Source organism: Rhipicephalus microplus, chromosome X, assembly GCF_043290135.1.
Source record: "Rhipicephalus microplus isolate Deutch F79 chromosome X, USDA_Rmic, whole genome shotgun sequence".
Lineage (NCBI taxonomy): Eukaryota > Metazoa > Arthropoda > Arachnida > Ixodida > Ixodidae > Rhipicephalus > Rhipicephalus microplus.
This window is the reverse complement of record NC_134710.1, coordinates 23597745-23611884: the sequence shown is the minus strand read 5'-3', so window position 1 is coordinate 23611884 and position 14140 is coordinate 23597745. Positions and strand designations below refer to the sequence as shown.

At 44.1% G+C, this 14140-nt stretch overlaps 1 protein-coding gene across 1 annotated transcript in view; it reads right to left on the bottom strand.

The window, feature by feature from the left end:
• Positions 1-14140, bottom strand: part of olf186-M (Ki-ras-induced actin-interacting protein-IP3R-interacting domain olf186-M) — a 124590-nt gene that overhangs the window by 20963 nt on the left and 89487 nt on the right. The window contains exons 9-10 of the mRNA XM_075881976.1: positions 11325-12037; positions 2696-2811 (exon numbers count right to left, since the gene is read on the bottom strand). Of these exons, the coding sequence (XP_075738091.1) occupies positions 2696-2811; positions 11325-12037 (829 nt within the window). The remainder of the gene's footprint in view (positions 1-2695; positions 2812-11324; positions 12038-14140) is intronic.

Genomic DNA, 14140 nt, shown 5'->3' with positions numbered 1-14140 from the left:
TTCTCTGACAGTTTCCAGCTGCTTTGGTTTTTCTTGCATCGTTATATAAAACACAAGGTCGCATCTAGTGTCACTAGTTGCTCCTATGACATCATCGCTGCTCACGCATGGGTGCACACCAGCGCTGCAAAATGCATGCACTGCTCGAAATTGTCTTGAAACCCCACCTGAATATGTATACTGATCCTGCACATGTATTATTTTATTTCTGTATTGGTTGCCCCTGTTCATACTTGTACCCATCCTGCATATGTATTACATTTGTTGTATATTTCCCACCCCTTATGTAATACCCCCTCTGGGGGTCTTTAAGGTAATAAAGTGAAGTGAAGTGAAGTGAATTGAGTGAGGAAGAGCTTAAAGTTCGAGGATGATAGGACCTCAGCTTCAGCTTTCATGGCGACTATGTTTTGCGTCAGCCTGAGACATCCGTGACCGTTCTTGGTATCTTTTTTTTTTTACATGCTCAAGTTGTCTCCTTTGCCGCAAGTGCGTATAGCTTCTGAAATTTGTACACAAACTTATAGCTACTCTGGTTTGGTGCATGGTCCACACTTCGCTGGGGGCGGTGCGCTGGCACTGGCTGCAGAGCTTCTCCTAATGACAAGAAGGCCCCCGGAGCACATCGTGGCCCTGACTACGAACCAGTGCAAAACATTTAGAACTGCGCCCGATATTGTCCTTTATCAATACGATAAGCGCAAAAATTCATAGAAATATGCTTAGATGCACATATTCGAACGCCAACCTATGCGGAGTGAGGCGACTCATGGAAAGAGGCGACGCTAGATGAAATAGCGAAGTTCATTGGACATCTCATTTATAGACGGATTACTCACATCACGGGTATCCATCTATATTGGAAAATCTGGAGACTCCTATCGCAAGACAGCAAAAAATTACTGAAAATAATGTACGCGTACACTTCTGTCTCAAAAAAAAACCATGCAATGCTTCACCGCATGGCACGAGCAATAAAGCAGCACCTTAATCGGTTCTCATTTTTGTTGTCTATGTGAAGAGAAATATTTTGTACAACATTAACTATTTTTATACTGTTCTCGAGTCATTTATCTATAAAATTTATATTCCGATTTTTTTTTGTTTCGAATATTTTTGCATATATAGTGTTTTTATTGCACTGTTTACCAGCTGGCAACCGAACATTTCACACTTTTCACATTTTTATTAATTCTAAAATATTTTTGTTGCTCTACAAAAAAAAAGCATTAAAAAAAGAGCATTATATTGTACAAAATTGAATGTGTTGCTATGCATGCTGGAGTACTTTTCAAAACTGGCAAAAATAATCTTCCGAGGCATATAAAAAACAACTATTTTCGCGTGGTAACAAAAGAGTTAATGGCTGACTCTACGTCTTCATAGAAGCGTTCAACCAAATGATCATCATGGCTCGATGTAGATATGTCTATACCGCCTTCACCTGGTACCTTTTGTTACCCTAGTTACGATACTAGCCACCCCCTCACTGATGCTTTAGTATTCCTCTATGTTACCAGTGATGTTCATGTGTATGAGAGGCCCCACCCCTATTTCTCTTTTGTGAACGAATCCAGGGTAGCATAGGACGTGTCCGTTCTTCATCACTCTATAAGCCTCACCTGTCCTCCTAGCTTCACCGAGTCCTATTGCATCCCATTTAACAAACTCTAATTCTTCGAATAACACAGCTAGACTAGCCTCACTATATAGCATTCTGTCGTTGAACATAGCAAAGTTCAAATTTCAATGGCGGCTTTTTCGGACACAGAGATCCTTTGCCCCCTCCGCTGCCTCGCAGGTCTGACCGCAATCTTAGACAGTTGCTTTGCAACTGCTGAGGACTATTAATTGCTGTATTCATGGGAGGTAGTGGCCAAGTACTGCACCAGAGTGGCCAATCTTGCTCTGGTGAGGGAGTGCATTACTTGCAGGTGGTCGCCAGTGAGACCGCACCCCAGACCTTCTTTTTTTCATTTCTTTTTTTTTTAATAATTCAATCATTCCGCGATTTAAGTAAATATATGATTGGGAATGGTCCGGCATCGGGATTCAAACAGAATTTTGTCACTGCATGCTAGGCTACTGGGCTATCTCTAAGTAGGGAGTTCTGATGCACTTTCTTAGCACTGGAATACTATGTCAGATGTTTCGAATATAGATCCGTGTTAAGAAAGATAAAAAAGACAACCACCCAAACGGATTTCCTTGTGGCTTCAATTTACAAATGGGTGGTTGTCCATTTTCCTTTTCTCAACGTGGATCTGTATTTGAAAAATCCAACACAGTGTTCCAGAACAAACTATGTGGCCATTGGAAATAGTGTTAAAGAGTGGTCATAGGAAACAGTGTTAAAGAGTGCATGGCAACTCCTAAGGCTGCATCTTAATACTACTGCTATTCACAGACTCTGAAGAGGCCAAGGCGAACATTGCAGTGGTGGCCTTTCAATAATTGCATTGTTAGAGTAAACTTATAAATACGAAACAAGGAAGACAAAACATAAGCACACAAAGTATATGCAAAAGATATGCACAAACAAGAACATCAAAATTCTCATTGATTGAATTGAATATTAGATATTTTATCATGTGAATGCTATGAAGAAAGAAATAACAAAGCTGTAATTTTAAAAATATCTTAGAATGAGCCATCAAATGGCAAGAGCTGAGTAAATTAGCCATGTTAAACTCACGCTGTTTCTTGTGTTTTTCGCACCAGACCAACAAGTGAGCTCCCACACCGCAGGTGCTTTGCTTTGTACTCTCGCAGGGCTCGATGCAAATCCGAAAGCTCGGTAAGTGTGTGCTCCTGCATCAGAAACAATAAAAAGAAGCCAGTAAGTTTCACTGAGTTAAAATGAGGCCAATGTGTGAAAGTCCATTTCATGAGGTCATTGTGTAACCTTTGGCTCCATAGTGAGTCAGCAGCACTGACACACAAATTTGGTAGGATCAGAAAGATCAGCATGTAGAAACTCTGTTTTATGTAAAATAGTTGTTACTCGCACTGCCACTTACACCCACTCTTAACATAGCCTTCAACATTGCAAATGCAAGCCAGTATACTTTATTGCATGTATACGAGAATGCCAAGGATTATTACTAGGTCCGTCATGTAACTCATTACAGTAGACCCTCTTTAACTTTTGAACTCCCATATCTCGAAATCTAGGTTAAGACAAAACATTTTTTTGCATGCATTAACCCGTCATAGGTGCCATGTACTTGCCCCCTCTTAAATCGAAATGTTTTTCGGAGGGGAGAGCGCATATCTTGAAATCTTGACCGGGAGGGAAGAAGGCAAAGCCCACTCTCAACAGGAAATAAGGGCATTGTGCAAACGCTTAGCTCTTAATATACGTGCCGAACGCAGTCGTGAAGGGTGAATTTGCCATTCCTGCGGTCGCAGTCATTTGCTATCTGCCTTGTAAAGCAGCTATGGAAGTGATCATGTGTGTGCACCTGCGCGTGACTTCTGCACAGTGTGCAGCACGCCGTGAGCACCGTCAGTACGTAAGTTAGCCCTTGCATGTGCGAGGTGGTTGTCTGCATTCCCAGCTATCTGCGCACGACGAATCTCCAGTGCGTGGCCTGTGCAACGAACGCTTCCGAATATCGACCAAGATCGATATTCACTCAAAGCAGTGCAAATCGCTAACGTTGGAGAGATAAGTCGCTTTAATCAAGGAAGTGGAAAAAGCATGTCGAAGCAAGTCGTGCATCGCCAAAGAATTCGGCATCCCTTTGTCAACCCTCTCGACAGTGCTTAAGAACAAGCAAATGATTTTGGAAGGCTTCAAGTAAAGCTTCTCGAGCAAGCAGAAGCGCGTTCAAGCTTCTGAATTCCCGGGCATCGAAGCAGCACTTTTGTTGTGGCTTTACAACGTTTGAGCAGCCAATCTTCTGGTGACAACCCAAGTGATGATGGAAAAAATAGATGCATTGGCACTGCAGATGGGTCACGCGGACCTAAGCTCCAGCAATGGCTGGTTCGAGAGGTTTAACGCATGGCACAACCTACGCCTCGCCGCGGTGCGAAAGGAGTATGCAGACAAGGACACGTTTAATCTCGACGAAGCCGCAATCTTTTATGACACGTTACCTAACCGCACTTACACACCAAAAAGCAAAGCATGCTCAGGTGCCACGCAATGCAAAGACAGAATAACCATTCTTTTTGGTGCCGACGCTACCAGCGATGAAAAGCTGCCCCTTCTTATCATTGGCAAGTCGCTGAATCCCAGGTGTTTTCGAATTGCATGGCTCCCGAGGGATGTGATCTACCATGCAAAAAAAACGACCTGGATGACGGCGACACTTTTTGAAGAGCGTGTTCGTGCGCTTGACCGGAAAATGGCTAAGGACGGTCGGAGAGTGTTGTTTGTTGTGGATAACTGCGCCAGTCAAGGAAAATCGACAACTTAGCGGCTGCTACGCTGTAGTTCCTGCCGCCTAATATGACGTCCGTTCTCCAGCCTATGGATCAGGGAGTCATTGAGATTGGTTGGCTGGTTGCGAAACTTTATTGTGGTCCTGCAAGGCACGCGTCAGCGTGCAGCGGCTGACTCCCACGTCGGGACCGTTAGGCCAAGCCTATCGGCCGCTCCGCGGGCCCGCTGGACGACCCAAAGTTGGTCGGCCAGGAGGGAGCTGCGTAGGGCCGCCTCCCACCTGACCGATGTAGTGTCGGGGTTAGTGTACATTGCCTTGCACTCCCAGAGCATGAGCGCCAGCGTGGATACATCCCCACATGCGGAGCAAGCGTCATTGGGGAACACTTCAGGATAAATAGCGTGAAAGGATCTCAGGTTAGGGTACGTGTCGGTCTGCAGTAGTCTGAGTGTAAAGGCCTGTGGCCTATTAAGTTTTGGATGAGTGAGTGGATATAGTCTTCGCGCGAGGTAAAAATGTTTTGTTATTTAGTTGTATGTGGCAGGCGCGTCCCTGTTTTCCGCAATCCCGCTGGCCCCGAATCGTTGCCCTGAACCGGCGCGCGGTTGGTTAGCGCGCGCGCGGCCTCGTGGGCAGACTCGTTGAGGTTGAGGGAAGCGCCTTGGACCTGTCCAACATGTGCAGGAAACCAGATCAGTACGCGGTGCTTGATACCGTCGCGGCCATCACTCTTGAGATGGCTCGGAAATATTATAGGAAAAGCCTGCTGCACCGTATTCTGCTGTCATACGACAATGGGAAGAAGTATGAGATCGATCTGTGGGTGGAAATCAATCTGATGGCCATAGCCTGGCGCCAACTATGCCTGATGGCGATTGCCAACTGCTTCGCTCATGCGGGGTTTTCTCAGGCTCCGGCATCGATTGAAGAAGACATTGGCGTGGAATTCAGTGGCTGTGATAAGCTGTGCAGTCAAGTGTGCTCAGCAAGGCAACCGGCTGCGTGAGCGATACTGAAGATGGCGAGAATGCCTTTGAGGAGTACGCGCTTTACAAGGCGGACATCCCCATTACCGGTATGCTGTCGGATGCGGATATCATTGAGATGGTCGTGAACAACGCAGATGACCACGCAGAAGAGGAAGAGCCCCGAGAAGTGCCTACGACGGCAGAAACGCGTAACATTGCTGCACTTACTCCGCAAGAAGGTCGAATGCAGCGGTGGTGACCAACGGCTCATGCAATGTGTTGAGAAACTTCCTCGTACCAAAAGCAAACGCGAAACAGGCGAGTATCACGCAGTTTTTCAGTCCACAGTAATAAATTCTTTTTCCCTGTCAATTTTTTTGCCTTCACTGCGGTACCTGTCTCGTGCAGTGGCGCTTTTTCCGACAACACTGGCTTTTCTTTTAAATAGACCTGGGCAAACATTTTTGTTGTTTTGCTTAACACGAAATATTGCTTTTCTCGAAATATTTCCCAGATTTGACGGCTTCGAGTTAACAAGAAATTACTGTACCTAAGTAAGGGGCAGAGAAAATATTTTTTTGATCTTCTCTCTGCACAGGGTGCAAATGTCTCTAGTATTCACACTTTACAGACAAGTCGAATTTTTTCCTTCGCCTGACTAATCCCACTCATACACACAGTGATGCAAACTTGCCCATGGACAAATTGACGTACCACTGAGCTCATCGATTGGTCCTTTCCTCTACGAAAAAACGCCTTGGCCTTGCAGTGATGCTGTTTTAGCCTCACAGTCCAAATTTTCATTTTCTTGTGCTGCCCTCTGCAGTTTTGTAGACCCCAAGACTACCAGGAGAAGCAGCTTTGCCAGAAAGAGAGCCTCCGAAATGAAGATTTGTCTCGCTACTATACTGCTAGTGGAAGGGTGCTTTTCGCATCGCACTTCCTCCTCGCGCCACTGACATGTGCTCATGCGGGGCCTTTGGCTGCGTTCCGATAATGTAACATCTTGTCACGTTGCCAAAGTGGGCGGAGTCACAACAAGGGGCTATGCCTTTCTCTCTGTGTGGCAGAAAAGGGTGGCGAGGCCGGGCGCGAAAATTTGAAATCAGCTGAAACGGACGTTCTAACTCCTGTAATTTCCTTATTTCTCGCAAAATTCTTGCAGCAGCATGTTTACATAGCAAAAGTGTGCATAATTACTTTCTTTACAATTTTTGGCATAGGCCCGTGTGCTTAGATTTGGGTGCACATTAAAGAACCCCAGGTGGTCAAAATTTCCAGAGCCCTCCATTACGGCACCTCTCATAATCATATGGTGGTTTTGGGACGTTAAACCCCACATATCAATCAATCAATTTTTGGACCATGGGGTTGTTTACTGGTCCTTTAAGTAAATGTGTGAAAGAAACAAGGATGCTTTTCAGAAATCCACCTTAGGACATTTTAAGGGCACCCTGCAAAAAGTGCCCTTACCTGAACAACTCTGTGATGTGGTAACAAAACTAAGCAGAATTTTACACTTGAATCTACTGTGCACATGCACATAATTCAATTTTACAGAAAAGATGTTAATGAAGCTGTGAACCAGCACTCCTGAAAGCAGGCACCACCAACATTAAAAAAACACTTTTGCCATTGTTTACTCAACTTTAATTACAGCTAGCCACCATGCAGCTTATCTGTCACAGTAACATGCTTGCTCAAGTATAACTTTTTTTTTTCAGTCTACATTTGCTTTAGCACCCAAAAGCAAAAAAGCAGCCAGCGTGTTTCAAGAAACAAGGTGAAAAGTTTTAACACATTACAACGCGAGCACAAGAGAAGTGCACAAGGAAAATGCTAGTCTTTGTCTTCTGCACTTTTCTTCTTGTGCTATTGTTGTAACATGCTGGAACCCTTCACTTCGTCATGTATCAACTGGCCCCAAAAAGCACTTTGCTTTTCAATGGATAAAAATGGAAACTGTCTTTCAATGGATAAAGGATGTCTTGAGGCTGAATTAGCGCAACATCTCTGCACGGCTACTGTAGCGTGGCCCTGCTCTGGCAGCCATAAAAGAGTCCTTGATGTGCAACGGCAGAACAGCAGCGTACAGTGCGTGCAAAACGAGTGAACTTGAGTAGAAGTGCGTAATCAAAGTGCCTGCGCACTGGACATCACGACTTTCTTTATGTGTTTGTGATTAGATGTGAGAAATGTTCTAGTATTCATCCTTGTGATTACTTAGCTCTAGCTAGACTGCCTATAAATCAGCTTTCAGAGGTCTTCAAAATTTTGTTGGAGTTCACATTTAAGCATACAGAGAGAGCTGCGGCCAGTGGTTATGGTGCATTCAGACGACGGACCGAATCCGGATTTGTCGTGGACGCAGATGGCTAATCCACGAATGATCCGCCTGCAGGTGCATCCACATGACGGACAGTGTCTTAGGAGAAAACACCCGGATTACCCTCGACAGCAGATTTGGCGCTCACCTGCGCCCGCTGGCAGCAGACCGGTTTGAGAGAATTCAACATGGATGCCCGCAAGAAGCGACACTTGGCTACAATGTCTGTTGCGTTGTGACAAACGAACGAGGAGTGTTATTCTTTCGGGAGAAAAGGGAGTTGCTGGCAGAATTTTCTTTCAACTGCATTGTTCCCCACTTGTAGAACTTCTGAACACGTCGCCCATCCTTTTTTAGAAGCGGCACTTCGCCAGTTGCCGAAGCTGGAATATTTAACCACCATGACGGCTAAGAATCTTGCGAGTCAAACGACGGTGGCGACATTTCCCGAACCACCAAAAGTGATCTCTGCGTATTTAATCACCTGAGAACAACGCCCCCAGAAACTAAGTAAACCATGCTCAAGCGTAGATGATGCCAACCAGTCATGCAGCTGTCCGGTAGCAGATGAAAAGTGTACTGGTTGCCATGAACCCCAAGCTAATCCACTGAAGTATTAGCTTTCTCCCGCCAGAATCCCGATGTGAGAAACAGGTTGGGGTCATCCGTCTGCGAGCCACGTGGACGAGTCGCGGACGAGGGGAATCGCTGATGTGAGGTCACGTGACGTGACGCCACATCCGGATTCAGTCCGTCGTCTGAATGGCACCATTAGCGAGCCTGACAGGTATGTATAAGCCTTGTTTATGGCACATAATAATTATTTGCTTTATTGTCCCATATTTAATAGAAGAAAGTGTTGTCAAGGTTGCCAATCTCATTTTTGTGAACCCAAAAAATTTGCTCAAGTCAGAAAATTTACCGTAGCAATAGAGAACTCACACATATTTATATATTTAATATGCACATTGTGAGATTGCACTTAAAGGCATCATGCTGGGCTGGGCAAGTTGTTTTCACACACTAAATTGTACACGTGCAACTTCGACTACAGCAACGTTGATGATATTTTACAAATCAGTGACATTCATGACATTAAGATGTCTGGTGTTTGGCTAATGTTCTCGCAGTGGTTTAGAGTAGCACGTCCACCAAGCTCTTATAAAGTCAACTCCTTTAAGACGAACTCGAAGCGACCATGATCATCTGTTCGTCTTATCAGGAGTGCCCCCCAAAACAAAATGCTATCATGCCAAACACACCCAAATATGTTGCTTGAAAACACTGAATGCGGTATATTTATAATGGGGAGAAAAGAAACAAGAAAAAGCGTTTATTTGGCTCAGCTTGATAAAAACTATGCTTTCAAGTAGAGTATTTGGACTAATCTCATGGGTACTTGATTTTGCGAGTTAATAATAAATATACTCATGAATAAATTGCTACCATATTTTAACAACAAAACTGCAGCACGACCCTATTTTGACGATTAGAAAAAGATAAAAAGGGAGAGACAGACACAACTTTCCTTTAAAGAGAGGAAAATATATTCTTCTGGCTGTTCCCCTTCCGAGAGGCTGTTTTACAGGCTTTGCTATCACTTTTGGATACACGCTCACTGCATACCGCTACCTTGACAAAGCTAATATGCGCCAAGTTGCTTATGAAAGTGTGCGAACTTTTCTTTGATGTTCGGATATTTCCTTATTTTCATCCCGCAGTAACTTTTCCTGAACGACATCCCATCTGAAGATCTCCGCTTCCGCTACTCACGATCACAAGCCTCTTGCACACAAAAAGAAGACACGATACAGCTATATTTTCTGTGCAAAATGACCTTTCTTTGTCATGTACTTTCATAATGAAAATGCTACATCATAATTCGCTATATTTCACTGTGAACAGATACAATGCACACGGGCCCTATGCGAAACAACACCAACTGTCCACAACATGTGCTCAGGCGGCATTGGGCGACGGAAATGACAATGCATCTGACTTCTCTGATAGGAGTGCTAGTGCTGCATATGTGGTTTCAGTTACATGTGATTATAATGTACAGACAATCTTTGTTCCCGTTCTCACTTTAATTTGGCTTTTTTTCACCCACCTTCCCTTGCATTTTCCCCTCAATCTAAGCTCTTGTTCTTCGGTTCTCTACTGTTCTCCTGTTGGAAAACGGACAAACACGAGGAGAATACGAAAAGACGAACGCTTTCTGTTGCTTTCTTTCTACAGGCTAGGAGCGAGGGAGATACCAGCTTTACGCACTGACTTTTCTTTTCAACTTACCTCGCTTTCTCCCTCCATCTTGCAATTTACTTTCAATTTGGTTTGAGTCTTTCCATCAGGAAATCTTTTTTTCTATTTTGCTTTCTTTTGTTAGCCTGAATGGCCCAGTTAGGCTTTGATGTCGAAATCCCCTTGGTGGTCCAAGTGCACACTTGCAACGCGAAGCAAGAGCCAGAGTCTGGTTTAAGGCAGCGTTGATTTCACGTCCGTCTGTTCGGGCCACGGCCACCGAACTCGTTCCATCTTCCAATCACGCATTCCCGGGCAGTTGAAAAACAATCATAAGTAAAACAGCGCATGTGCACCCCCTCTTCTTTGCTCTCAGCAAAAAGAAGAGGAATTCGCAGGACGCTCTCCTTCGGCCGCATTACTCGCATTGGCCTTTATCACCGACGGACCGTAACCTGATCTCGCACTTCTGCTCCTCGGTCCGGTCAGCCACATGGCCCAGACAGCGGCGCTTGCCTGACTGTCACTAAATCGGCTGCGGTGGTTCGCTTCCCCGGCAGAAACTCTCAATGCATTGATTGTGGGAAACCGTCTCTTCAAGCTGCCACTACCGACAACCCCCTGTGGCGTTGGCTCCGCGAGTCTGCGTCTGCTGCGACCTTACAGCTCGAAAACGTATTCTAAGAAGCTCACACACTCTGAGACTAACTGCCCCTGTCAAGAGTATAATGTTCGCTGCCCAGAATCACTGTCATTGTAGGTTGCTGTGAGTGTTCTTCTTAACAGAAGATGTCTGATACACTGTTCGTCTATATTTTTTTTTTTTATTGAGTCTATGCCAAACCAAGCAAATGCTCCCGTGTTGTTGATCTTGAGCAAGAATTCGTCTTAACAGAGTTCATCTTAACGGGAGTTCACTGTATGTTAATTTCAGAGTACTTCTTAGAGCCACTATAACTTCCTCTGACAAAGCCACCTTTTGTAAACCCGCTAGAGGCACCCCCACATTCAGTGCTCGGAGGCAGCTTTTGCAGCTGCTGCGCAAGTTGTCACATGACCACAAAAAGTGGGGGCAAGCGTTGGGCAAAGCCTAAATGCCACGACGTCACTACAGGCTCTTAAACACCGTGAAATCTCTTCATAAGAGACACTGAAGTATTAGACAATTGGATATAAAAGACACCAATGTACGTACATTAAAATAGGGGTTCATAAGAATACGCATATTTGGTTCCCAGCTTATAAGAGGCGCCTTGTGTACAAGACACGAATTGCTCCCCAGTGCATGTCTCCTATAAAGAGGTTCAACTGCGTATTGACAATACCAGCCGTTGTTCGCAAACATGGAGCAGGTCCATGAGTTTAGTCAAGGATATTATAACCCTGTCAACTCACCCCCGATTCCTCACTACCATCCTGATTGCTTGTATCCAAGGGATCTCCTGGCTGGCTCGAAGCAACTTCCTCCGATATGGTTGACTGCCTGTAGAGTAGTGGCCTCTTGTGACGCTCTGTGGGCACACTGTCAATATCCCCTTTATCATCAGGAGCAAGTGACACTTGGTCTCTTTCAGACAAGTTTTTGTGACCATTGTTGCTTGCAGCATAAGAATCACATGAAGCTGAGTCCACACTGCCACCATTAACACTGATCAACTCTCCGAGCCCCGAATCAGCTGACGGGCCATCCAAGCTTGCCAATGGGTGCTCACAGTCCCCTTGCATTTTACCTAACGAGACCTTATGTGAGCCCCGTCTCTTGTCAAGGATGATGCGCACAGCACGCCGCCAACGCCACCGCATGCGACGACGTTCAGATGTGAGAAGCATAAGGCCTGATTCAAGATCAAAGCTGAAGGTCTGGTGCCCCAAGACAAGCCTCTTGTGGCCAGGCATTTTGTCTTGAATGCCCTGTCGCTCTAGAAACTCTCGGTTAGCTGGCTCCAAAATGCTGTCAGAGCTTCCTCTGCTAGCACTGCTCAGCAAAAGGCTGCTGGTTCGCGCCAACTTTGCAGTGGCAGCAAAAGACCGAGTCTTTTGGTTTTGCTCGATCGCTTCAATAATCTTGGAGCTGATTGCAGATGGTGGGCTGGACTGATGCACTGGAGCTGTAATAGAACAGGCAATTTACATAAGAGTAAGCCAATTGTAGCTAACAACTGTGCCTCTTGAGCCAGATCTTTTAATAACAATTCACTTTCAGACTTTGTGACATGCACTCAAGTCACAAGTTCATGAAGCTGCCATGTTTTTGCCGAAATCAGCCACCCAACATGAGTGATTGAAAAAGAGCACAATTAAAAGAACTGTTATGAAATATGGCCCCTGGCCGAGCTGTATGGCTGGACATTAGACAAGGCCAGGTCAAAAGATGAGTAATGAGAAATAATTGCCTAGAGACTATAGAATACTTGCTTTAATTTTATCTAAACGACATGCAGAATCCATACCAAGAAACACAGTACTAAACATTAGTTTTATACCAAACAAGAAAACTACACACTGTTCAGTTGCTAGTGCATTCTCAGGCATGCAGATATCATGCAGGAAGAGGTCTTGTTTCACAAATACCACAGGTTTTTTTTTTTTTTTTCATTAAAAGATGACTCATTTCTATGGTGAAGTGAGATAGATTCATTTCAAATAAAGAAAAGCCATGCAAGTGCAACTGTAATAAAAAAAATTTGATTATGACGTTTTATTCAAGCAAGAGCTATCAATCCGGAAGTAAAACATAGTCATTCTATGACTAAGCATTTAGAAAAGTAAAATTTTACATTAAAATTTTCCACTTTTGTATGTATAAACACAAAATGTTCAGTATTTCGTTATTTTAAAGGTATCTTCAGCAGAAAGCAATCATAAAGATATGAATGCTTTAGGCCCAATTCCTTCACTGAAATGCTGGCATCCGGAAAATGCAAAGTGTAGTCAACCATTAACAGAGTACTCTGACAGGGATTTGAGTTGTGTGAGCATTATGGTCACTGTTCAGTGAACAGCCCAGCCGCTCTTAAGGCACAATCAACAACTCTGAACAGCATACTTCTGCTGCTATGATCACCATGTCGCTATTCAGCTCAGAAAAACTACCAGTGAGCTCTAATAACACCAGAACAAAGATAATCAGACCCCAACTATTTTGTCACTGTCACGTAATGGCACCATGATACTGTATTTCAAAAGTAGGCAAAAATGAGACAGTGCAGTAACCGCAGAAACTAAAATAAAAGAGCCAGTTCATGGTTAACGCACAAAAATAATCAGCTTTCCAATGTGCTGTTTACAATAGTTTTTCTAGCCTTAGGCAATTAAACATGCTTTTTTCAGAGCCCATTTACATGAGAAAAGCAAACGTGAAAGGTTCGCTAATTTACTGTAAATAAGAATGCAATGAGTGCAAGCTCTAATTAAAAACACTTCGTAAGTAGCATACAACGGTGAAGGGCAGTACTGTCCACTGTTAAAGGGAACACTGCAATGAGCACTGTATTTATTACCGGCCCTCTAACAGCAAGTGCATAACAAAGAATGTTCATGCACGGCACCCGTCTGCCAAGAGAAGTCAAAACTAAGTCTAAGCTAAGTCAAAACTAAGTCAAAACTAAATTTAAACTACTATGTTTTTGCAAGAGGGTGAACTTCAAACATACTGTGCATGCAAGTGTTCCCTTTCAAGAACCCCTGAAACAAAATTTGCAAACACCGGATGCTTGTGTTGTTTCAAAGTCCTACATGAGGGGGCACGTCTGACCGATTATTAGCGACAAGCTTTGCCTATAAGATATTTTATTTGGTTTTAAAGAAAGTGTGCGTCGTCGTCCAAGTAGTCAGGTGCAATCGACATTTTCTGTCACTTGACAAAAACATGGGGCCCTATCGTTACGTAGCAGAGGTCAAGCAAGTATTGTTGCAGGGGTTCAACAACTGAAATACAATTTGGAGCAATTTTCGGAGCAGCGAAATGTTACTTTTGAAGCACTAAAATCCAAATTCAGAGCAGGTTACGGGGGAAACATCATTTTTTATCATGAAATACCAAATTTGGAGCAGTATAAAAAAGAAGGCTTATATTTAGAAAAATAAAATATGTATAAACCATTCAACATCACCTGAATCGTGCAGTGTGAACGTGAGTACTATTTCAATTTTGAACCACCCCACTGTGCAAACAATAATAAAGTCCACATTAGCATTTGCTACGCCTGTCA